This window comes from Furipterus horrens, unplaced genomic scaffold, assembly GCF_987537825.1.
Source record: "Furipterus horrens unplaced genomic scaffold, mFurHor1.1.pri manual_scaffold_4, whole genome shotgun sequence".
Taxonomy (NCBI): domain Eukaryota; kingdom Metazoa; phylum Chordata; class Mammalia; order Chiroptera; family Furipteridae; genus Furipterus; species Furipterus horrens.
Window position 1 is genome coordinate 169,356,599 of NW_028327174.1, and position 26,356 is coordinate 169,382,954.

Sequence of the window (26,356 nt, forward strand, 5' to 3'; positions counted from 1 at the left end):
TGTATTTTAAAATTTCTTAGTATATACAACAAAAAAATAGGTAAAACTAATTTTATTAATATATTTTAACTCAACATATCTAAATATTATTACTTCAACATATTGAGATATTTTATTGCTATCAAGTTTTCAAAATCTGCTATTTTACACTCACAGCACATCTCAATTGAACTAGTCATATTTTAAATGATTACTAGCCACTTGTAGCTGTTGGTTTGCATTTTGTACAATGCAGGTCTAGAAGATATCAGAAGAGTAAGAGTCTCCATTAGCAATAGATCTTAACCCAATGATCCTGACTCAAAAGGACTTAAGCATGTTAACAAATATTCTCATACATCTTGGTTGCCTCATATGGGAGTTTACTCATTGCCAGCTCTGTTTTAAGTGTGATGGTGGGCATGAGCATAGTGAGGTCTTACCATAATAGTCTCTTCTTTTTAAAGATCTTTCACCTTAACTCTGTTTCTATTATCTCTAAAAAGTATAAGAGAAGAATATAAGGTCATTATAAAGAGAAGGACACCATCTTTGTTTTACCTTGTATCTCATAAGTCACCTACATTTTGAAATTTGTAATCATTTGTCATGTCCTACAGTATCCAGTAACACAATGATTTTAAGTAAGCTCTCGTGTCTCTCCTCCTAGCTTCCTGTTAGCTTTGTTATTTTGCTGAAATATTTCAGATGAATGTTAATTTCCCTTTCTTCTATTTTACTTCAGTAACACCTCAGTTCTGTGCTGAAGTTTATTTCATGCTACTCCATTCTTCCAACTCTGAATCAGTGTGTGTGCCAGGCAGTAACTCACTTTAGCTCTGGATGGGAACACTCCTTTGAGAATGTCTTCAGAAACGATGGAGGCTTTGGAGTGTCAGGAAATTTATGTGAATAAGAAGAAATGAAGTTACAAAGCAGACACTAGGAGTAAGAAAATAGCAGTGCTCGAGGATGGGGCAAACATGCCTGTCAAAATGAAACTTAAGTGGAGGGAATTGTCAGGGATGGAGGCTGCCACCTCATGTCCATTGCCAAGGGACTCCAAGAACCAGCCAAGCCTCCCTTAACTGAGTAAAATGACAGTCAGCCATGGTACTAAAACAGAGATGATTTTTATATATAGGGTTGATAGCAGGATTTTTCCAACTTCTGATTGCTATCTGGCTATGGTTCCACCCTTAGAAAAATTCTGTCCTTTGAGTGCCAAATTCAGAAGATGATTTTGCCCAACTCATTACCGCCCTATTTTCTGAATCTCTTAAAATAGAATTGAATCATAATTTAGAGAAAGAATCCAATATGCAAAAATGGATGGGCACATAGGATGAGGCCAAGTTTGTGAGATGCATTTGCCCCATGAATAGTGAAATCTTCTCTCTTAAATTTGAAAATGTTACTGAAGCACAACTTTTGAAATTTAAGTAAGAGTGAACTCTCTTCTCATTGTAGTTTGCTTTTGGGAAATAGAAATATTAGATGCTTTTTAACTCTGTCAGATTTTTACCCCCCTGTTTGAAGCAAAATTCTATCTTTTGTCTTCTTCTGTCTTTTCTCCCAGTATACCCCTCTACCATGTTGTGTGATATTCTCTCTCTCTCACTGAAGTATTTGAATCAACACTACATAGCTAAAACTTGAGAAGAGAGATTATATGCAGAATTTGTTCATGCCTTGTGATAAGGACTTAAAGGTGTCCCATCACCTTCTCCAGCTCACTGTTAAAGACACATCAAGGGCTTACAAATGCACCTATCTCAGAGACTCAGAGCAGCCTCTGAGTAAATAGACTAGATCTTTTAGAAAGCATTGCAGGGTTCAAGGGCTTTCAGGAGGGAAATGGTGGAAGCATCAGGAGCACTATTGCTCTTATGCCTTAGGCTGACCCCATACCTCATCCAAGCATCTTTTGTCCTTGTTGGGTCCTTGTGTGAGCAAACTGAACACAGACCTGGTTGTGTTTTCAAATTCAAATCACCCAAATATTACTTTCTACAAGGACCATGCACAGTTACACCCAATCCTCCCAGTGGCCCTGTAAAGTAAATGATATTTTTACCCTCACTCTACAAAGAAGAAAGCCAGAGTTCAGAGAGGTCCAGAGCAAAGCCAGGATTTGAACTGGATCTTTTAGTTTTAAGATAGAATTTCTTTGGTTTGAGCACCACCATTGTGAAGATCTGTCTTTTGACTGGAAAGAGAATACAAACATTTGGGGCCAACTTTTTAAAATAATTGTGTTCCTTTATTTTAAGAGGGAGGGGAAGGAAAAGAGAATGAGAGGAAGAGAAACATCAGTTTGCAAGGTACATTGATTGGTTACATCTCACATGCCCCCAATTGGGAGCCTGACCCACAATCCAAGCATGTGCCCTGGCTGGGAATTGAACCAATGACCTTTTGGTTCGCAGGGGCATTCAATTCACTGAACCAGACCAGCCAGGGCTTGGGCTAGCTTTCCCGGACAAAGTGCATTGGGAAAGGCCCCCATCCAACTTGCATTCTCCTACCCGCTTGCTTTTCCTGGCACTTCCTTTATTTCTGTTCTTCACTTGGGGCCATGTTCTTTCCAGATGAACATTCACATTTCATTGCTTCCTAATGCTCTTTTCCCTGTAGTTTACACAGACCTCATGGGTCAGGGATTCTTTTGTTGCCCGACACTGGGTTATGCAGCCAATGACAAATGGGTGACTACAACACACTTTTGTCAAAGGAAGTAGTGGAGACAGACATGCATCTAAATCCATAATGCAAGTCCAAGTGTGAGAAATGTTCAGATGTGTGTGTTTTGCTCTGTGGACCTGTGGAAAGAACCCAGCTAATGACACCATCATCCCCTTCATGTTCATTCTCTTTGCCTCATCTGCTATTTTTCTACATAGAATTCCAGTAAAACGAAACACTGGTTAAGTTAAAACAAAAACAAAAAACAGATAAAAGCATGCCCATGGATAAAACCAACCTACACAGGTCAACATCAGCACCTCACTCCTCCCTGAGCAACAGGTTTAAAAGGAGTTTAGTTTAGGTGGCACAAGCCCAATTTCTGAAGTTTCGAGTGTGCAGAGCCTCAGACAGCAGATTCTTGGCCACTGTTCGTTTTGATATTAAGTGAAGAAATGTGCAGTTTCCATGGAAACAGACCTATCAAAGTTTGATGGCCTCTCTGGGCACTTGCTGACCCAAATCTTCTCACTTTTCAAAGCAGAACGTGTGGTAGTTTTACGGGCTTCTCTAAGAAAACCACTTACTAAAGTGGGAATGAGAAACCCTATCACCAAACCCTTTTATCTAATGGTATCTACAGAATTTGGCATAAGAATGAACTGCTGTAGGCCTAATGAAAACTAAACTGGTAATTTGACTCCTTGGGTGAGGTCACCATTGGGAAGAAAGTCTCAAATTCTGCTGAAGGCAGTTAGTAAAAATTCTAGATTCTGTGTGAAGAAGATAGCAGAAAAAACTTTGTGATCTTGCTGCTACCTCTGCCATCTAGTGTTTTCATTTGGTGGATGTGAGGCAGGCCCTGCCTATTCACCAGTGCCCTCCTGTGTGGACAGCAGCCCCAGACGTGGCAAATTGCATATTGCAAACTCATCCTGTGGTGACTCAATGATGAGCCACCTTGTTTTGCTCTCCTGCTCACTGGAAAAGCTGCAACAGACAATCCTCAGCTGCCAGCTTCCTATGAGGGTTCAGCAAATCCTCTCATGGTCACATTCCCTTCCTAGGGTGGCCCCCAGCTGATGGCTGACTGATAAGGGATTATAATGGCTCAGCCCTGTTGGCCCAACTCAGGACAACTCTGAGGGGTCATCCTATATGGCCAGATAAGGCTCTTTGAGACTGCATCATAGCTCAGCTTCACCATCTGCCCAATTCTTCCCACAGGTATTAATCCCAAGAGTATGTCCTAGTAAATATCTTGTCTACTAATCTCTATTTGCTCTCCAGGAGCTAGATCTGTGGCACACCCCAAGGTCTATAAGTTGTCCAGGTCAGGAGTGCCCCCACAGGGGGAGTGGGTCAAGGTAGCGAGCTACAAATGACCACCAGTCATTGGGCAATGCTCCTTAACACAGGACGTAGTGTGTAATCTTACACTCAGTCCATGTCTGGTGGATAAATGTGCTTTCATTCTGTTCCAATTTAAATGAGCATGGTATTCACATGTGCAGTCTAACTTTGATAATGCCTGATTGCAGTCCCTCTGGCAGAAGGATTCACGCACTCATATGCCACCTCTACCAGCAAGAGTTCTCTTGGCTTTCCTCTTCTTTGTCCCTCAACTGAAGCACTTGCTCCCTTTCTGCTCTTTTGCTCTTAGTATTTGCTTCTTGTCACCTTTATTATTTATTCTATAGACCTCTACTGAATGCTTGCCTGGCACTGTGCCCAGTGCTGACAATGCAAAGGTAGAAGGCATAGTCCCTTGGTCAAGGAGCTCACAGTCTATACTAGAGATAAGCAAGTAAACATGCAATTTGCATGTACTGTAGCTGGTGAAATGACAGAAATTAACTATGAGGTTTACCTAAGAGGTCATCCAAACTAAACTTGGGGCAGAGAGGATGTAACAGCAATGAGAGGGTCAGGAAACACTTCTTAGAAAGGTGATGTCCGAGTCCAGTACTGGAGGACAGCTAGGTGTTAACCAGGTATATTAGTTTCCTATGGATGCTGTAACAAATTATTGTACTGTAAACCCAGTGGCTTAAAATGATTACAAATTATTTATCTCCCAATTCTATTGGTCAGACACTGAAAACCAATTTTACCAAGCTAGTCAAGATATCAATAAGGCTGGATCCTTCTGGAGGTTCAAGGATAGAATTTATTTCCTAACCTTCACAGCTTTTGTGGTCTCTTCTTCCATCTTCAAAGCCAGGAGCATAGCATCTTCTCTCCTCTCTGACCTCTGCTTCTATCCTTACATCTTCTCTTCTTAAACCCACCACCCCTCTCTTCTAAGTGCCCTTGTTTAAGATGATGTCAAGCCCACTCTGATAATCCAGGATAATCTCCCAAATGAATACATTTAGCTTAATCACACCTGCAAAGTCCCTTTTGATATGTAAGGTAACATATTCATGCATTCCAGGGACTAAGATGCGGACATCTTTAGGAAGGCATTATTCATCCTCCAACATGATGGACATACCTGAGTCAACATTCCAGTAAGAGGGATGAACATGTGTAAGGACAGAGAGGTGTGGCCCATTGTCATTTGGGCAACTACAGGTATTTTATAAGGTGGAAGCATAAGTTTCAAGAGAGGCCTGTTAAGAAGACATCTAGCTGGATGGAGATGCAGAGGAGCTGGTTCATTTCAGACATTGTGTTTTAAACTTGACTTATATTACATATGTGACTTATTTCCCTATTTGCATATGAGCACCTGAGGCCAGGATTTGGTCCATATCTTTTTAATGCCACCATAGCTCTGGCTCAGTGACTGGCACAGGACAAGAGCTCTGCACATGTGTGTGGCATCAACAAATGCCAGCTTTGCCCAGCTATGACACTATGGTGTCAGAGTGGTCTCAGCCAAGAGCAAAAGGCTGGCATGATCCTGGACATCTTTATCTTGGCAGTGTAGCTGGCCTGATGGCAGGGACATTTTATGAGCCAGCAGTGTGTGTGGGCACCAGTGGGTGAAGGCTTTTTAGAGTATGCCAGATAAAACTGGCAAAATGGTCATTGTCAAAGCTGGAAGATAGGTACATGAGAGCTTATTATGCCCTTCTCTCTACTGAATACTTCCATAATATAAAGTTTTTAAAAGGTTATATGAGCAGAGCTGAGGTGCACATCGCATCCTGAAAAGTACAAAAGGCACCAAAATGGGGGACAATCTGTGGTAACAGTTGAGCCTAGACCGGGGTTAAAAGGGATGGAGACTCTAAAGTGTTCATGTCTATAACTTAATGAGGTAGCATCTGTGAAGGTGCTTTATAAACTGTAAATCTCTGCATACCCACAAGGGACTTTTCCTCAGTTATTAATACAGATATTATTTCCTCAAATATTAGGCCATTTTTTCCTTTATTTTTTAAAAATTTTATTTTTTTATTTTTAGAGAGAGGGAAAGGGAGAAAGAGAGAGAGAGAAACATGAATGTGTGGTTGCTTCTTGAGTGCCCTCAACTTGGAACTTGGCCCACAACCCAGGCATGTGCCCTGATTGGGAATCGAATCAGTGACCATTTGATTTGCTGGCCGGTGCTCAACCCACCGAGCCACACTGGCCAGGGCTGAAATTAGGCAATTTTTAATCTTTCGTGTAATAAATGAGTTGAATTTCCTTTCCATTCAAGAACCTCAGGGCCCACTGAAGTAACTCCTTCTCTGCACAACCTCCCTTTGATGTCCTTTATTTAAGATATGCTGGTTTTCTCCCCTCTCTGCCCCTCACCCCCAGACGCTGAAGGACGCTAGTGACAATGCACGCAAGGACTTCCACCGTGAGGCCGAGCTGCTGACCAACCTCCAGCATGAGCACATTGTCAAGTTCTATGGTGTCTGTGTGGAGGGCGACCCGCTCATCATGGTCTTCGAGTATATGAAGCATGGGGACCTCAACAAGTTCCTCAGGTACAGTGTGGCGGGGAAGGGATGAGGCGGGAGGTGGGCTCAAGTGGGAGCAGGCCTTCATGGTTCAGATAGCCTGAGGTAGAGCCTCCTAAGTCATGTCTGGCTCTAACATACTGTTTTCTTTCAAGGAGAACTGCTTCTAAGCTTTGAAAGATTAGCAAATGTGCTGCCTGTGATTTCTTGGTAGATGGTGTAATTTGAAGGAAAAGAGGACTGATGTTAGGGGCAGGGGAGTAATTTGCACCTGCTTTTGCTGGCCTCAGTTTCCTTACATGTAAAGGGGATATAATAGTATCCACATAAAGGGCCAGTGTCAGGACTATTGTGATGGGATGTGATCGATAAATGTCCCCACACCCTTCTTCTCTGCCACATTTTCCTGGGACATTTAGTATACCTTCTGTGTTATGGTAACACTTACACTTCTGTGCTCTTCTGTATTTTTGTGGGCACTGATGAGGGCTTTCCACTGAAATTGGGACCAGTAGCTTCATGCAGCCACTGGAAGATTCAGAAACTGTGCAGTGTAAGTAATAAGTCGACTGCTGAGAAAGCAGTGGAAAGGGAGAGTATACTCCTGTGTTTGGAAATGTTATCATGTGGCCGTTCAGATCCCTTTCACCATCTCTAGCCTCATGAATACATGTGCAACTTAGTTCTCTTTTGCTGGGATGGGTCCCCTTTCTCTGCTTTCCTTCTAACTGTGTGATTGATGAAATGCCAAGTGAGATTAAGAATATGGAGCCAATTCATGGTCTTCAGAGACAATCACCCTAATCATGTATTATCCAATGACAGCAAAGCTTTTCGTATAGGTGATAGGAGAGTGGACAATGGTAGCTTTCGCATGTTGTCTTGCTGGACCTAATGTGAAAGGAAAAAAAGGGGCTGAATTTGGTTGAGGTCTTGCTCCTCATAGGAGAAATATGTTTTCTTTGTTCTCATGCTCTGAGCTACTTCTTTAATTAAAAATGGTGCTTTCCCAAAACTGTAGCATAATAAATTCACATGTACTCACCTGAATGGAATTACATGCTTCTGTGAGCTCAGACTGTGCATGAATGTGTAGCATGCACCTGTGTGTTTGTTGATTTTTTTCATTTTCAGCTCCATAACCTCTCCCTAGCTCTCCTTCATGCCCTCCAGAAGGAGCAGGCAACAGGTTCTTGCTCAGCATCTTGGGCAGGGCATGAAGCTCTGCTCAATTTCAGAACCTACTGAACTCTGGGAACAAGAGGTTTTCCATGCCAAGAATCATATTCTTATGTGCAATACTGTGCTGTGAACAGTGTATCTTCTCTTTCTGGAAAGGAACCCAGCCCTTAAACTGCCGTAAATGTGTTCCCAAGTGTCATTGGCACTGCCCTATGGAGACAGATGCCTGCAGTTATCTTCCCACCCTTCTTCTCCATCCAAAGGGTATCCATTGAGTGCCAACATGGCCAGGCCCTATGCTAGGTTGGCTTGGAAATAAGGAGTAAAACACAGACCTTGCTTTCAAGGAGATTAGAGTTTCTCCTCTTAGAGTCTTTCCAGATTCCCTTCTAATGAGGAGAACATTAAAAAGGCTTTTTGAAACAATAAGAACTAATATTATTATTATTATTATTATTAATCATTAAGCCTTTCTAAGCATTTTAAGTGTTGTAATTTGCATAAATTTTATAAACTCTTATTACCATCATTCTCATTTTACAGTTGAAGAAACTGAGTCACACAGCTAGTGTTTTGGCTTTCAAGGAAAGGGGGAATCACTGTGGGCTGGAGCCATGATGCCAGGGTGCGTGGAGGCGGGTAAATGCCTGTGCTTGAAATAACTCCCATATGAGGGTGGGGCTGGCAGGGGAGTGGAGGGGCACAACTACTAGATGGGAGTTCTTAGAGAATTCTGGCTCTCACATTTTCAAATACTCATACAGCTCTAGAACCCTGCAGTTGTATTCCTCACTTTAAAATTTATTTAAAATCTTCTATATTTATGTTAAGCACTTCAAACTGTCTGGAAAAAGATGTCATTGATACTGACTTTGGGAAGGAGAAACTCTGACCATGCTTTTAGTTCTTGCCCTGCAGCACCCCTCTGGCCACCAGGGTCAGTGACACCAATCTTGGCTCACAGCCCCGGGTTCCAGAGTGGGGATGCAGGTCCTGATTGCATATCCTAAGACTGGGACCCCACCCCCTCCCTGGAATGCTTATCAGTGTTACAATGCCTTAAATCAGCAATTTTCACTACTGTGCCGTGGTGCCATACATGACTGTTTAGTCAGGTGCACTGACCTCTTTTCCTTTAGACTGTCAAATTAAAAAATGACAACAGCCAACACAATACCCATCTGGTGTGAATCAATCAAAATTATACCTGATTTTTTGGTCATATTTGCAGAAAATATAATACATAGTTTTGGTGTGCTGCAGAATTTTAGTAATTAGTTTATGTGTGCCATGATATGAAAAAGTATGAAAATCACTGCCTTAAATCATTCCACAGGCTGGTGTGTAAGGTAGGAGAAAGAGAAGATATAAAATATCATAATCTAACCCTCCTCCAAAAGTATAAAGAATAAAATTTGCCCCAGTAAAAGAATGAATGTGTTGTGACTCAAAGGAGCTCTCCTCTGTGTGGCCAGTGTGAGAGATGAGCTGGGAGGGGCAGGGGGAGGCACAAGGAGATGGTAGTTTTCATGGGGAATGAATGTCCAGGCTGAGGATGCCCTGGGATTCTGCTGAATTGGGTTTGTGGGAGACGAGAGCAGCTTGGAAACCACAGAGCAGGTGGAATTGGGGAGACCAGCTCTGGCACTGGTGGGGCACTCTGGAGGTCTCAGCCTGGGTGGGGGATGCTCAGTGACAGCATGTGGCTAGGAGAAGTGGGGAGGGGTGGGACTTGATGACCCACTGCTCTAGGAGAGCCAAATTCTCTCTCCCTATTTTAGTTTTATTGTTGGTTTTTTGTTTGCTTGTTTTGTTTCAGCTACCTACTGCCTTTCAGGGTCAGGGGCTCTGGCCAGTGCCTGACCCCAGCATACTTCTGGGGCCCCTAAAACATGAACCTGCTGAGGGTAGGGGCACCATCCAGGCCCACATGGCCCTGGGAATTCTAGATGCTGAGAATTGAAGCCTGGGTGCTATTGAAGTATAAACACAGGTGAAGCATCTTTTCCTCCACTTTATGCTAAGTTGGGCAGCATCTTTTAGCACCAGCAGCTGACAAGGGGCAAAGGGCCCCTCCAGGCAAAGAGCTTCAGCTCCAGCAACTCCTTCCGTGTCTTCCGCAGGGCACATGGACCTGACGCCGTGCTGATGGCTGAAGGCAACCCACCAACGGAGCTGACGCAGTCACAGATGCTGCACATCGCCCAGCAGATCGCAGCGGGCATGGTCTACTTGGCATCTCAGCACTTCGTGCACAGAGACCTGGCCACCCGGAACTGCCTGGTTGGCGAGAACCTCCTGGTGAAAATCGGGGACTTTGGCATGTCCCGGGATGTGTACAGCACTGACTACTACAGGGTGAGTGGCTGCGCCCACCAGGGGACCCCAGGGTCCTGTTTCCCTGGGAGTCCCTGGTTGTATTAGTTTGCTAGGGCTGCCATAACAAACTACCATGGACTAAGTGGTTTAAAAAACAGAAATTTATTTTCTCAAAGTCTGAGTTTAAGGTGACTGCAGGGTTTGTTTATTCTAAGTTTCTCTCTTTGCCTCGCAGACAATGCCTTCTCTGTGTCATCACATGGTTTTTCCTCTGTGCATGCACAACCCTGGTGTCTCTCTGTTGTCTAAATTTCCTCTTCTTATGAGAATACCAATCAGACTGAAGTCAGGCCCACCCTAAGGGCCTCATTTTAACTTAATCACCTCTTTAAGGCCTAATCTCCAAATATAGCCACCTTCTGAAGTGTTGGGGATTAGGGCTTCAACACATACATTTGGGGAGAGCACAGTTCAGTCCCTAACACCTATCCTGCCCTTTTCATGGCTTTCCAGAGCAGTGTGTGATGTCTCCAGGAGGAAAGTTCTCAGCCTGAGAATTTTACCAGGGAAACCTGAGGGATTGGGAAGATTCTTGGAGGGCATGAAGTTAAAGGAATTTGAGGTTTGCACTTGATTCTGTGAAATTATGTCTGGAGCCTTTGTTTGAGGTTTGACCTAAGATGAACTTTTTACATAAATAATAATACACGAGGCCTTGGAAATTTCCACACAGAACCATATTAATTGAAAGTGGATTTGTTGGTGGTCTTGGTGAAATATGAGAAGTTTCATTCTGCCTGTTTCTGAAAAGCCCCACCCAGCCCACCTGGGGTTCCACCACTAAACACACCAAAGGATGGAGTTATAGATAATAATTCAAATCCACCGATTACCTAGAATTGACTCCTTTGGCATGTTATATTTGTTAACTGAGATCTTGGGACTTGGATATGAGAGAAAAGGGGCACTTCTGGAAACCTTGAAGTCATGATATTGAAAGTAAAGGTTTGTGTGGTGTGCTACCACCTCAAATGCTCTATTTGGTTTTCTTATTTTCCTAGAATTTCAAGGGGAGAACAAGAGACTAGGAAAGAAAAGGAAAAAATGTGTCATATGTATATAGCCTAAGAGGATAAAATGTATAACTTCACTGACTTTTATAACAAGGGAGGATTGATGAAGGAAATGCCTCTCCTCAACTTTGCTCTTCCCTTTATGATTTATTTCTGAGGAGGAGCCTTCTCAGTCTGTTTCCTCATTCACCTCCAATGACTCTGCACTCTAGCTGAGCCAACTTTGCTACAATTAGTCTAAGAGAGTGATTTTCAACTGGTGTGCCATAAGAATTTTTAAAACATGAATACTGTACCTGACTATTTAGTCGGAGGCACTGACCTCTTTCTCCTTAGATTGTCAAGCAAAAAAATTGACAACAGTCAGCACAACATTAGCCATCCTGTGTGAATGAATCAAAATTACACATATATTTTGTCAGATCAACAAAAAATATACCATATTTTTGCTCCATAAGACACACTTTTTCTCCCCAAAAAGTGGAGGGAAAATGTCTGTACGTCTTATGGAGTGAATATTGTGTCACAGACTGTGATGTGTATTACCTGACCTGTCAGCAGTGGTGACAGCTGTTAGAAGAGGAAGTGGTAGGTCCACGCAAAACCCCTGGGGACACTTAAATGCCCCACTTTACTGCTGAATGTCAGGGCATCTGGTCAGTATGAAGATAGTGAAGAAAGTGATATCAGTGATTGTGAGCAACTGAGCTTCATAAATTCTGACACTAGCGATGATGAGTTCCTGGGGTTCCCAGAAAACTAGAAGAGACTTGAACATTAAAGTCTCTCTTCATTTGTTAATGACAGTGATGATGGTTCTTAATACTGCTATTGACTTCTATTCACTTTACATGGTTGAAATGTTATTTCGTTATATTTTATTAAATATTTTAGTACACCATTTGGTTCAGATTTTTTTTCTTGTTTTCCTTCTCTAAATCTAGGTGTATCTTATGGTCAGGTGCATCTTATAGTGCGAAAAATATGGTAATAAGTTTTGGTGTGCCACAGAATTTTAATAATTAGTTTATATGTGCCATGAGATGAAAAAGGTTGACATCCACTGGTCTAAGACAATGAATCCATTGCCTTGCTGTATGTTTTTCTGTAGAATGTTTTGTGAGTTTTTTATTTGTCACCTGCATGAGCATTGCCCACATTTTATATAGCAAGAAGGAGTGGAGACCAAATTGAAAAAGATTCTCTTTGGTTTACTAGTAGAAAATATGAGCATTGTCTCAACTTCAAGTATTCAACATAGAGCTTCAAAGCACCTGTCTTTAGTCTAGAGATGGCTAGTTTGTTCTAGTTATCTAAAATGAGATGGTTGTTTACTACCAATGAATGCATCACCTCTGTTAGCTCTGTTTCCTTGGTGGGATGTGGGGATGGGGACATCTCCCTGTCTTAGAAGAGAAAGAAACATGGTATTTCCCTAAAAGAAAACTTTGCTGATCTTGATGAGCATCTAAAGGAAAAACACGTGGCCTAACCAATAGCTTTCTCTTTCGCAGCAAGTTAACTAAGGTCTCAGAGTACCTGGCACAAAATAAGTGCTCAATAAATGTTTTAGCCATATCATTATCCAAATGAATAAAGTTATGCTTTATTTCCAAAGCCAGGATTGAACTAGGTGGAACCCAATGTCCTTTTTATAATCTCTAAAAAAAAAATTCAAAGGAAAAAAACCTGAGTGCTCAACAATATGAAAATAAGTTATTCAATTAAAACAGTGGCAAAGGATTTAAGAGGAGATGTCTCCAAAGAAAATATACAAATGACCAATAAGCACACAAAACAATGCTCAATATCTTTAGTTATTAGGGAAATGTAAATCAAAACCACAATGAGATACCACTTTATACCCACTTGGATGGCTGTAAGGAAAAGAAAAAAACAAGTGTTAAAAGGGATGTGAAGAAACTGGAACCTTCATAAATTGCTGGTCAGAATGTAAAATGGTTCAGTTGCTTTAGAAAAGTTTGGCAGTTCCTTGAACTGTTCAACACAGAGTCACCATATAACCCAGCAATTTCGCTTTCAGGTATATACCCAAGAGAATTGAAATCATATGTTCACACAAAAATTGTACAAAGATGAGCCCTGACTGGTGTGGCTCAGTGGATTGAATGCTAGCCTGTGAACCAAAAGGCCACTTGTTCGATTCCCAGTCAGGGCACATGCCTAGGTTGTGGGCCAGGTTCCCAGTTGGGGGCATGCCAAAGGCAATCAATTGATGTATCTCTCACAGATTAATATTTATCTCCCTCTTTCTCCCTTCCTTCCCTTCTCTCTAAAAATAAATAAAAACTTTAAAAAATTATACAGAAGTGACATATCAGCATTATTCATAATAGTTATAAAGTGAAAACAATATAAGTATCCATCAACTGATGAATAAACAAAAATATCATAATTTATACAGTAGAATATTATTTATAAATTAAAAGGAATAAGTACTGATTCATGCTCTCACATGGATGAATCTTGAAAACGTGGGAAGTGAAAGAAGCCAGACATAAAAGGTCACGTAGTATATTATTCCACTTATATAAAATGTCCAGAAAAGGCAAATCCATAGAGATAGAAAATAGATTAGTAGTTGCCAGCGGGTGGGAGCAATGGAGAATGAGACATGACAGCTACTGGATGTGAAGTTCCTTTAGGAGGTGAGGAAAATATTCTAGAATTGTGCAACAATTGCTTAGTATATTTGCAAATACACTGAAAACCATTGGATGTATATGTTAAAAGGGTAAATATTATAGTGTATAAACTATGTCTCAATTTAAAAAACCTGAAAAAGACAATACTAGCAAAAGAATGATGTTAGATATAAGGGGTTAGTACTGATTGTTTACATATTTTAAATGCATGTCACCATCTATCTTATTTTATCATTTGTTACAAAGAAAACCCTCCACTTAGATGCCATATTCCTGAAGTAGTTCCTTCTGATTGATTGGAGAAAAGGATGATTCCCAGTTCCATATCTGTTAAATGTTCTTGCGACTCTCCCAGTCATTAAGATGCCACATTTATTCCACCTCCCTGCCCCACACCATAGTCACTCCTCAGGTACAGCTGCAAGGTTTATAATGTTCACTTGATTGTCTATTGTTCCCACCGAGGAGGAGGAAAAAGAACCAGACTTACACTGGCCTCGGGTATAGGTCAGAAAAGCGGGTGTGGAATGTAAGATCTGGCAATGTGATAGTAGCCTAGGAAAACCAAAACATCAGTGACTTTCATTTTGGCTTCTCCAAAATTTCAAAATGATGTTTCCCCTTTCATCTTTTGGTTCCATGAAAGTATTTATCATGATGGAACTCCTCTGCAGAATATTTTTTGCTTACTAAAACATCAAAAGCATATCAGCAGAGTCCATTCTGTTGAATTTGTGAGACAGACAAGCAGAAGCTGTTGCTCTGTGTTTGCAGGTGAACTTCAGAACATCTTACAGTGGCAATTTCCTAGAGCACTCTTCATTGTCACATCATTATCTACCTGTTGCATCAACTACAAGCTCGGTGTTAAACCCCTCCCCGTCATGGTGCTTCTTCATCTCTTCTGTCACAGCAGATGGGAAACGTGTTCTCCTTCAGTTTGAGTTTCTCATTTGCAGACACCTTTTCTTCCTTATTCCTCTCCGATCTTCATCAAAAGCCTGAATCCTCCAAGGTGACGAGCTGCTCTTGCTAACGTGGCCTGTTATCATGTGTGTTAAATATCCTTTCCGCCATAGTAATGGGGGAGGATTTTTGTGTTAGCCAAGGCTATGTATGCAGAAGGATGGTTATTGGGCCTGGAATTAAATATTAACTTCATTGAGGAGTAACATGTCCCTTGTCTTTCAGCAAGAACCATTCCACTGGCAGCCTAAGCCCTCTGCTTGTGGTGACTTATAAGCAGCCTTATGGGGTGACCACAGCTCTGTGCCTTTCGGGGCAGGAGTGGTGAATGGCAGCTGCCTCTTCATTGTGGGGGAGCTGGGAGTACCAACAAATGGCTGCCTCAAAGCTTCTACCCTGTTGCAGCTAAGCTAATTATATCTTCCCAATGAAGGAAAAAATCAGAACACTGCATTTGCATTGAAACCAGCCTGATATGGTGGGTCCAAAATTACTCTAGCATTTTATGTTCTCTGAATTGTCTTAATTAGCAGCTCTGCAGTACTTGTCTTCTATTTTGCTTTTACATATTCCCTCCCACCTCTGGCAAAACCTGACATTTAGGAAACATCTGAACCACATTTCTGTCACATTCTGCGTATCTCAGACCTAGAATCTCACTCTACTTGGTCATTTGTGCCACAGTGGATCCACTGAAATCTTTCTAATGTGCACTTTGGTAATTTTCACCATTTGGATTCAACATGTGCTTAAAATGAATGTGATCTGCTGGTGAATAGAGGGCCCTAAATCTCTGAAATACTATCTTTTATGTCTTATTCTCCTTTGGGCTTCAGTTTTATTTTGGAGTGGTGGGAAATTCTTCTTCCAATTAAGAAGAAAAGAAAAGGAAGTAAAACAGGCGAATTGATTTACCGTGAACATTTAACAAAGTGAATGAATATAACTTGGCTAAACAAGGCCATGGTCAGCATCCTAAAGTGTTAAAATAATATTAGCAACAAAGCCAAAAATTCATCTTTAGGTGCTCAATCTCAGGTTATTAGCTGCACAGAGAAAAAAGATGGGTTGTGCTAAAATCAACCAATAGGATAACTAGCAAAAATAACTGCTTTGAGCTTCAGAACATTTCCATGCCCACCCTGGAGTGAGAGGGGTGATGAACTGGAAAATGAAGTTCTGAACTACAGAGGAGAGGAAAAGACTTAGATATTTTAAGAACTGGACAAGTACATAAGAAATAATCAAGAGTTAACTTTCATGCCTCAGTCTTCAAAAAGAATGTGTTTATTTTTAAAGAATATTTTCATGTAATGTGAACATTTCTAGATAAGATGGGTAGGTAGTCAGATTGGAGAGAGAGAGAGAGAGAGAGAGAGAGAGAGAGAGAGAGAGAGAGATTGACTCATTCCATAAATGTTTTTAGTGTGTAGTTGTGTAAAATGCTTAAGAGGCAATACCAGCTTCACCTGCTCCCTGATTGCCTCCAAGCAGAGTAATTGCTCATGAATCTAGGGTCTCTCAATACTTCATATATATCGGCATTACAGCATAGAGCATGTTGCATAATGGAAATTTGTTCATATATATCTTTCCCACTAATATGAGAGCAGGGAGAAGATGAGTCTTGTACACCTTTGTACCCACACAGACTGGCTATACTAGGGAGTCAATCAATGACTATTGAACAGGACGCATATCAGGAAAAGGCTTTATGACTGAGTCTTTTTAGCCCTGTACATAAGTACAAAAGAAAAAAAAAGAATCCTCAAATTTACAGGTGGGCCTGGCTCTGAGACTAGGAGCACTGACTTCAGGAAGTCAAGCTAGGGAAATAGGGATGTCCTTATTTCAGACCATTTCTTTTCAATCAGAGCTCAAAGCTAAAACTTATTTGCTTTTATACTATAGTAAAAAAGCTTCCTTCGGTACACAGTGCGTAGAACTTTTAAAAACCAGACATAGTGTTCAACTTAAGAGGCAACACAATCCCTTCCTGAAAGAGGAATGTCATCTATCGCATTAACTCTCTTTGCATGTATCATTTCCTTATTTTTCCCCTTAATGTATAATACTTACACAATGACTCTTAACTTTCACATGAGGAATTATAGACCTTTCTGTTTGCAGTCATTTGATTAAACTGGTCCCAGAAACATAAGAGGTTATTATTTTATGAAATCATCTTTAATTTATGTCCTGCACAACACTTAGAGAGAGCACAGTTTAGAGGAATCTGTCTGCTGGGGAGAAATCAGAACATTGAGTCCAGGCTAATTCTGTATTAAACTAATTTGCATAAATTGTTTCAAGATTCTAAATGGTCTTAGTATTCAAGCCTTTCTAAGAATGTTTTACATATGCTTTTTGGACTTGCAACAGTGTGGGTGATTGTCCTTTCATTCATTTGTTCATTCATTCAGCACACATTTATGAAACAGCTACTAAGTGCTAGGTGCTGTACGAGATGCCAAAGGAATCCAGATAAAAAAGACACATGGGCTGTGACTTGAAGGAGTTTTCAGATGTGTGACAATGTGGTATATACACTAATAGAGATAAGTACTGGCAACCCTAAAGAGGAAGCCACTAGCCTATTTTGGTAAATCAGAGTAGGATTCACAGAGATAAGACATTTGAGCTGGTATTTAAGATACAAACCCTAAATTGTTCTATTGGCAAGAAGGTTTTCAGCCAGGAGGAAAGAGAGACATTCTTGGCATAGGAGGTAGCGTATGAAAAGAGATGGCAGTGTAAACATCACAGAGTGTGTGACCAGGGAATGGGGACTCCTTTGCATACATCTAAGGTAACAAAGTAGTCTAGTTAGGCTATTATCGGCTTTCACCAGGGCCTGTTTGTCATGTCAAAGACTTTGGACTTGGTCCTTTTGGCAGTGAGAAGCCACTGAATGTTTTTATGCCAGAAAGTGACATGTCAGATTGTATTATGTCAGCTTATGAAAGTAGATCCAGCCGACAGACTCCCAGATCCCCATTCCTATGAATATTTGATTGACCTAGAGCAGCGTCTTCAAACTAGGTCCATGATCTGTTAGTGAGTATTCTTCACCAATAAGAGATCTGTGATCACTAGGTAAACAATAATTCCCTTGCTGCAGAACTCCTCAAAGTCTTTATTTCCTTCTTGTGTGGACTTTCAAGAAGTGCTATAGAAAGTGGCTGAGGCCAGCAAAGAAGATTTTGCCCAGAGGACCTTTGCCCAGGTCTCTTCCTCGTCCTATCCGTTTCCCAACCAGTGGAGGCTGTAGACGAGGAATGGGATAAATCTCCTATGTTTTTTCAGTCTTCTCAGTCCCTTATTCCTGAAGTCAATAGCTCATCCACTTTGTCCATAGACATGCTACATGCAGAAATTAAGTACATGTTTAAGTGCACTGGAAAGGAAGGTAGGACATAGACCATTGGATCAGATGGGCCAGAAGGATTCTGATTTAAGTACTGAGATATATCTTCAGCATGGACTTTCTCCCTTTTCTACCCCATTTTTAAGGCAGTAGGCCCTCATCTTCTCATGCTGGTGACATTTCATATTTTTTGCATTACTCAGGCCAGAGCCCCTTATAAAAAGAAGGTGGCTACAAAGAATTAGCTGAGGTGCAGAGGAAAGAGCATCAGACTGAGGTGCTAGAGGCAAAGATTCAAATTTTTGATGGCCTTTTCTAGCCTTATGATTCTATCAGTTAAGAATGCATTTAGCCAAAGATCGAAATATGCTGCTAGTGGCAGCCTAAGCAGATAGGGAGTTGGTTTCACCCATGTGACAAGAAGTTCACAGGTGGGCAGTGCATGGTTGGTGCAGAGGCTTTCCAGTGTAAGAGCTATGGCTTGGCACTAGACATTTTCTTGTTTTTTCCCCTTGTGGCTATAAGATGGCTGCAGCAATTCCAAGCATATTAAAACTGCAGTTGGAGGAAGAAGGAGGCAAGGCAGCTGCAGGCAGCATATAGTTTCTCCCTACACATCTTCCCCTCATCAGGAAGCAAATTTTTCCCAGAACATCTTCTTTGCAAAAACTCCTCCTTGAACCTCACTGGCCACAGGTGAGTCAAGACTAAGGGCTGTGAACTCACTTGCATAGATCAATGCCTTGTTATCCTCAAAGACCTAGGTAAACTGGGATTCTACCACTGAGGTGAGAGGGGGGAAAAAACAAAAGCAAATGGCTTTAGGGAAAGAAAATTATGTTATACTCACCTTATGCACCAAGGTAGCCTGTAGCCTCTGCTTCCTTATTTGTAATGAGCTCCTCCCTTTCAAGGTTGTCGAAGACAATAAATTGAAGTGGCACATAATCATTGCTTTTTGTTGCTCTCTATACAATGCTTCTTTTTTTCTCAGGCATCTTTAAAATTATCTCTTTATTACTGGTCTTGAGCGATTTGGTTACAGATGACTTGGTATACTTTTTATTCCTATTTCTTGTGCTTGGATTTCTTAGATTTGTGGGCTCATAAGTTGTCATCAGCTTGAATTTTTTGATCATTATTGTTCCCCCCCTTGTCTGCCCACTAGAGACTCCAAATTCACTTATATTAAGCCTCTTAAATCTGTCTCATGGCTCACTGTGTTCTTTTTATGTTTTTGGATTCTCTTTCCTTTGTGTTTCATTTTGGATAGTTTCTACCACTCTGTCTTCAACTTCCTTTATCCTTTCTTCTGCAGTTTCTAGTTTTTTATTGTTTCTGTCCAGTGTATTTTTCATCTTACACATTTCATTTTCATTTCTAGAAGTTCAAGAGAGAACTTTTAAAAATTGTCCATGTCTCTCATTATCTTTTTAAGCATATGGAATGCATTTATAATAAATATTTCAATATATTTGTCTGGATCAATTTCCATGGACTGATTTTTCTTCTCATTATAGATCATATTTTCCTGTTACTTGGTATGCCTGGTAATTTTATATTGGATTCTAGATATAATGAATTTTATCTTGTTAGATGCTGGATATTTTTGCATTCCCATACATATTTTTGAACTTTGTTCTGGAGTGTAGTTATATTGCCTTAAAAGAGTTTGGTCCTTTGGTGTGTTGCTGTTAAGATTCAGCAGTACCTGACCAGTGATTACTTTAGAGCTAGTGATTCCCCAGCACGGAGGCATAATCTATTGGGTACTCAATTCCCTGCAAATCATGAGGTTTCACTCTGCTTCATGGGATCTATACTAGTCCTGGTTCTGTGTGAGCACTGGGCACTGTTTTCACTGATCCTTTTGGATTGTTCTTCCCCAGATACTGACAGTGTCCTTACATGCATGCACTGATCAATACTCATCTGAATACACAAGAGGCACCCTCTATAGATCTTTGGAGATCTGTGTGTGGCTCTTTCTTCTCTTCTATTCTGTCCTTTTCACTCTAGCAACCTTTGTCTCACCAAACTCTCAACTCCATCTTTTGAAATCAGGCAGTATGCTGGCTACCACCTGGGTTCCCCTCTCTGTCTCTTTCAATGAATTAAGCTTGGTGATCACAGGACTTACTACAATTACTTTCACTTATTGGGGACCATTGTCCTTCATTGCCTGTTATCTAGGGTCTTGAAATAATTGTTTTGTACATACTCAAGTCATTTTTTTGGTTGTTTCAAATGAGAAGACAAATCTCTCCTGTTACTGCATCTTGCCTAGTAGTAGAAAGCAGTGGCTATCTCTCTCGGGGTGATGAATATGTCGTTTCAAAAATCTGTCAGTGAACCACTGATAAACTGCAGTAAAGAAAACACGTTTTCCCACCTCTTTAGAAAAAAGCTACTCCCTGTGAAGGCCGTTTTCCCCCATTTTTAATTAAATAACTTACATTTATATAATACTTCTTCTACAATTAAAGTTTTCCTGCCTACACGAGATTATTACTTAAGTAGGAGAGTAGATTTTTTCCATCTCCAGTGAATATTGAGCAAGAAAAAATTATCTTAGCTTTTCTGTTGCCTCTGAGAGATTCCCCAGCCTCCAAACATGAATTGGTGAGAGAAGTCTTTGGGAATAGATGTGTGGACAGAATATTAATACTGCTCCACACTTTTCACATTTCCCCCACAGTCTTCATCCTTTGGGCAGGGACAGAACACCTTGGATGGATAAATGACTAAATTAATTCAAGATGGTATCATGTTGCATATATAATTCTTAGCCATGCCTCTTCAATATGTACTGAGACATGTTCTGTTCCCAAAGAAAACCACAAATCTCCTGGGGAGATAAAAAAACAATGAATTGCTCTGATTCTAGGCAGTGTAATTAATACATGTTGTAAAGAGTAGAAATAAATTGATTTTTTTACTGGTATGTGAGATAAAATCTGGAAAATTCTTTGGCGGAAATAAAATTTGACCTGGGTCTTAAAGGCAGCATAGTAGATGTGTTGTTAAACTTAAAGACTATTGTGAATGACTGAAGTTATAAACAAGACTGATAATAAGTGCTTCTTGGTCAGAACATGTATCTTCTAATTTTGACCTCCATAATGCCTCAGAAAGCGAGGCACTCCTTAGTTCTTACTGATTATGATAATTGCCTAAAAGGATGTTCCAAGAAAGGTTATATGATGTTATTCTTGGAAGCCTTTGAAAGTAAAGATGCTTTTGACCGTAGTGGATCTTCTGAATGAAGATCACTCTTAAGTCCAAGCATGACTTGACTTCATCTCTCAACTCTCCATAAAACCTTCCTAGAATTCTGTCCTCATGTAGTTATTTCCTATTGCTGTTTGGTCTATTTGTCCAGATATTAATAACTATAGAACTCCAATACATTCATTTGGTATTGCATACAGATGTTGAATTACAACATTGTACACTGGAAACATATAATGTTATATAAAAATTTACCTCAATTAAGAAAAGAAAACTCCAAGAGATTGTTAAAACAACATAATTTAATATTGGATGCATATCAAGACAGTAAAAACACAGGATTGATCCCTCTGTGAAGCTGCAGCAGCTGCTCCTGGTGAACAATCCACTGGTAGTCATGAGAACTTAGTACAGGCATATAACCCAAAGAATTCTACTTACAGATACAAACAAGCCCTATAGAATGCTCCACTAAGAGAATTTTCAAACACAAATATCCAACTGTGAAACAGCTTCTCAAGTTCTTTTCATGCTAATAGAGGTGTAGCCGTGTTATTTTACCTGGTACCAGAGCACCTCCCAATATTAGATTCCCAAGCCTGACTGCACATCTGAAGAGCTCAGAATGCTTGCCTCCAAGTCTTGATTACTGGGCCTCATCTTTGATAAACTGATTCAGCATCCCTGGGAGATGAGAATGGGAATTTATATTTTTAACAAGCTTCTTAGGTGAGTCTGATGTGCAGTCAGGTTTAAGTCATATCAGCCCTGCTCAGCAGCATTTACCGAAAGTAGCTACATGCATAACATAGTCTCATCTACACTAAGATTCAAAAGGTAACACTATAAAATATCTTACTTAGGCAAGCTGCAAAAACAGGTTAGATGCTGTTAAATTTTTTCTCAATCTTGACCCATTATTTGCCTGATGGTATTACAGTAATTAATGAATTTTTAGGATTCCAATGAGAAAGACACTTTGAATTTTAATCACTATTAAATTCTCCTTACCATTAGAACCTAGATTCATTGAACCATGGCATTTCCAAATTGCTGAATGAAATATTAATTGAGGATCTCCCCCTCTCTCCTAGGTAGTGAGCTGGGCTCATTCTCTAGTTAAGCTTTACCAAAGATACCACAGGGCTAGAGAGAGAGAGGGAAAAAAAAGCAGCAGGTTCAAATTGATGTAACCTATTCCTGGACAAGCCAACATCTGAGGAGCCAGGGCTCCCCAGCTGCTCTGGCAGTCTCGGCAGACCCCTGCTGGCCTTCTCTGTCACTGCAGTTGTCGCTCTGTGTGGGTGACTGGTGGGGGCCCTGTGCAGGAAAAGCTAGAAAAGGCTTGTGAGGAGTCAAACAGCTTGTCAAGGTATCCTTGTGGGTGTCTATATTGAAGTGTCACAGTATGAAGGCATTTTATTAGCAGCTATTTTAGATTCCTAACACTGAAACGGAACAGTTTCTTCCCTACATGGCATTTCCAGGCTGGCTTCCTCCCTCATAGCCCTACGACAGCATCAGCCACCTCCTAGGGGGGCGGAGAACATGACGCTGGGTTCCTGTAACAGCAGAGCCTGGCTAAGTGGCCCACGCCCTCAGCCCTGGAAATAATTTGGTTCATTCACATGTTGCTGATGACGGGGATACGGCAGTGGAGGCTGAGGAGGATTTGAGGCTCCCGCCCCGCCTTTACATATAGCACAGAAACCTTGCTGGGTTTTGCAAGTGCTTAAAACAGATCGATGCCCAGATTCAAGGGCATAGGGGGAACATTTAGCCTAAGGTGAAACTGCAGAATGAGTTAAGTCAGAATCAGCATGTTTTCTTGCAGCTACCACAGGCGCTTGAATTCTTCCCAGCTCTTTGAGGGCAAGTCATGCATTTCTTCTGGAAAATTCATTAGACTTCCTTATAGGAAAGAATTGTGACATTAAAAGACTCTGTTAATGTCTTTGAGGGTTGATGTTGGGTCTTGTCAGGAAGACTAATATTTATTGGCTTCCTTTTATATCTCAGCTTGATGTGTAACCTTCTCAACCATCTTTAACAACATACAGATGAGAAGAAGAATATTCAGAGAAAGCAAGTCACTTTCCTGGGATACCATAGCTTACCCAGATGGCAAAGCTAGCATCTGAGCCTCTGCTCTTGAAAGTAAAAGCCATGCTCTTCCCACTCTAAACCTTCCTGATGCCCTCAATGCAAATGCAGCCCCTCTAGTCTTCTCCTTGGAAAGCGGAGAAGAGTCGCCTGGTGGATTATCAGAGTTCTACCCTTAGTGGTTGTAACAGGTCCATCTGGGTCACTGAACTCAGTCCTATAGCTTTATTGGCTGGAGGAGAAAAAGGAATACTTGCAACTTCAAAACCGTAACTTTTTCAACTGGGAAAGGGTTTCAGAAATAGCCAGTCTAACCTCAGTAAGGAAGAAATCTGGATTCTTTCCAGATTCTAAATCTGGCTAATATACCAAGGAACATGGAATCGACAGGCAACTGACCTGGATTTATTCTCACCTGCAACATGTTTGTACTGTGTAGCTTTTAACAACTCATTTAACTTCCCTGAACTTTACTTTCCATCTAACAAACTTGTTCTGCCTCCTACTCAGTACTGTCACAAAGCCATCATGGAAAGTGTGAAGTATATATCTATATATATGTAAGTTATTATTGCTGTTATTTGGTGAACAGGGACAGAGCAGAATACCGTGGCACATGCTGGGCTCTGCCTTCCATGTTTGAAGGAATGCTCTCTTGGATCAACATCCCTGAAACTGGGATGTGTTCCTAAGAATGTGAGCACTGTCTCAGATCTTTATAGACTAGTCCCTGGATATTGCCTTCAGGGCACATACATTGGTCATCACACTTTCCATATCTTCATATCTCCTGAATTTATGATATACCTCCCATGAATGTTTTACAGCCAATCTTCACACACTGTTAGCCAACCCTCCTAGACTGGAGGGATGTTTATGAAGTCTTTGAGAAGGTCAAAGGACACCCCTAATCCTTAATGCTGATCTGGACTCTGTGTTTTTTCTACTATGCACTTAAGAAGCAACTTTAGCTGTCACCACAGAAAGCATATTTTAATATTCTGTGTGTGAGGCTTCGTTTGTCTGTTTGTAGTTGGTCCAGAGCTATCATTTGCTTACCTTTTGTCAGCCTTTATAAGTCATAACTATTTGCCTGGGCATGAAACACACATCATAAAGGGAAACCATCATGGCATCAGCCACACACACTGCAGTACACGCTCAGCCTGGAGAGTGGGATGGGGCTCTGCCCTTCAGCAGTCTGATGAAGCCTAGGGACACTTTCCCCAAATAAGACTTTGAATACACAAAATAAAATGCAAAGAGTTACAAAGAGTACTGCTACACTGAAGTATAGTTATAACATGTTAAATAAGTGATATAATAACACATGTGGTTTTGTTCAAACATTAAAAAAATGAGATCTGGTAGCAGATCTAATAACCACTGTAATTTCGAAGTAGTGAACATAAATGATGTTTTGAGATAGCTGCAACAACAATAATGTGATATGAAAATATCTGATTTCAACAGGTGACAATTTCATATATTTTTCTGATATTACTGTGGTTCATTGCCTACATTCATAATTAAAGTAAATGTTAACTTTTTGTTTGAAATTAGTGAAAATTAGATGCAATCCAAATTTATAGAACCCTATGAATTCTATCTATGAATCCTTTGAGGGTCTGTGCATTACAGGCAAATAACTTCTACTTTAGAGCATTGCAGAATAGTGCCCAAATGCTCATTAACCCAGTTTAATAAATTCCACTGGCTGAGAGCATCTGAAGCATGGAAATAGAGGTGGAGATAACATGAAGAGCAGATCTCCAGAGCCAGACTTCCTGGGTTTAAATTCCAGCTCCCCCTCTTACCTAACTATATGACCTTGAACAAGTTGCTTAACCTCTCCACATCCAATTTCTTCAAATGTGAAATGGCATCAACCATAATACTTTCTCAAATTGTTATTGTAAGGATTAAATGCACTTTAAACAGTGCACACCTCAGAGTGGGCATTTTCTGTGTCATCTATTGTTATTACAATTATAGAATAATTATAATAAAGAGAACATTTAAAGAGAATATCTTGGAGATAAATAGCATTAGAGTGAATCAGCCCTGGACAGGGCAGTGGTAAGCTGGACATGCACATAGCAGTATTTGACTAGCTGTGAGTTCAGCCTACATTCTTCTATATCTCAAGGATATCGTGGGTAACTCTTCCAGACTCTTGATGAAATCAATACCCTTCATGCCCATGGCAATCTCCCATCTTCTCTCCTGCAAGTTCATGTAACAGGAACTGGATGGTCATTTGCTATGACTTAATCTTGATAAATCTATACTTGCTCCTGGTCATCACTGCTTCCTTTGCCAAGTGCTTTCAAATCATTTTTAAATGGCTGCTGTTAAAATTTAGTCTGGTATAAAAGTCATGTTCAGTTATCAGTTGTTTCTGGAGCCCTATTTCTTCACTCTGTTTCAAAGACCATATCAAACTTTTTCCAACTCCATTTACCACCTTTGCTTCTTCTTTTTCCCTACTTTCTACAGTCTGCGTGAATACCAAGCTTAATATTCTCAAGGGGAATGGGCTGGGGCATCATGTAACAATGCCTGGAGATGCAAATTCTTTTAAAAACAACTTTGAATTCTCTATTTCATCTCCTTTGGATTTAGAATTCCTCTTGACCATATGTGTTCCATCTTTTCTAGCTTTAAGATCAATTTCCTTGATGGAACAGAAAATCAAAAAAGGAACTCCATAGTTAAGTCACACATGAATACTTTTGAGCACCTTATGTGTACTAGGAGGGAAAAAAAGAGCAAAAATAGATGTATCTTAGCTTAGTGGAGCTAAGAGTCCAACTGTAGAGCAAGGCATTAATAAAATAATACCAATATATGTAAATAAGAACTATGATAAGTATCATGAAG

The 26,356-nt window shown here is 40.5% G+C and overlaps 1 protein-coding gene across 3 annotated transcripts in view; it reads left to right on the forward strand.

The window, feature by feature from the left end:
* NTRK2 (neurotrophic receptor tyrosine kinase 2) overlaps window positions 1–26,356 on the forward strand; it is a 334,989-nt gene that overhangs the window by 259,275 nt on the left and 49,358 nt on the right. For all 3 annotated transcript variants that reach the window (XM_090274234.1, XM_090274230.1, XM_090274232.1), the window contains 2 exons: window positions 6,421–6,593; window positions 9,872–10,106. In XM_090274234.1, the coding sequence (XP_090130360.1) occupies window positions 6,421–6,593; window positions 9,872–10,106 (408 nt within the window). The remainder of the gene's footprint in view (window positions 1–6,420; window positions 6,594–9,871; window positions 10,107–26,356) is intronic.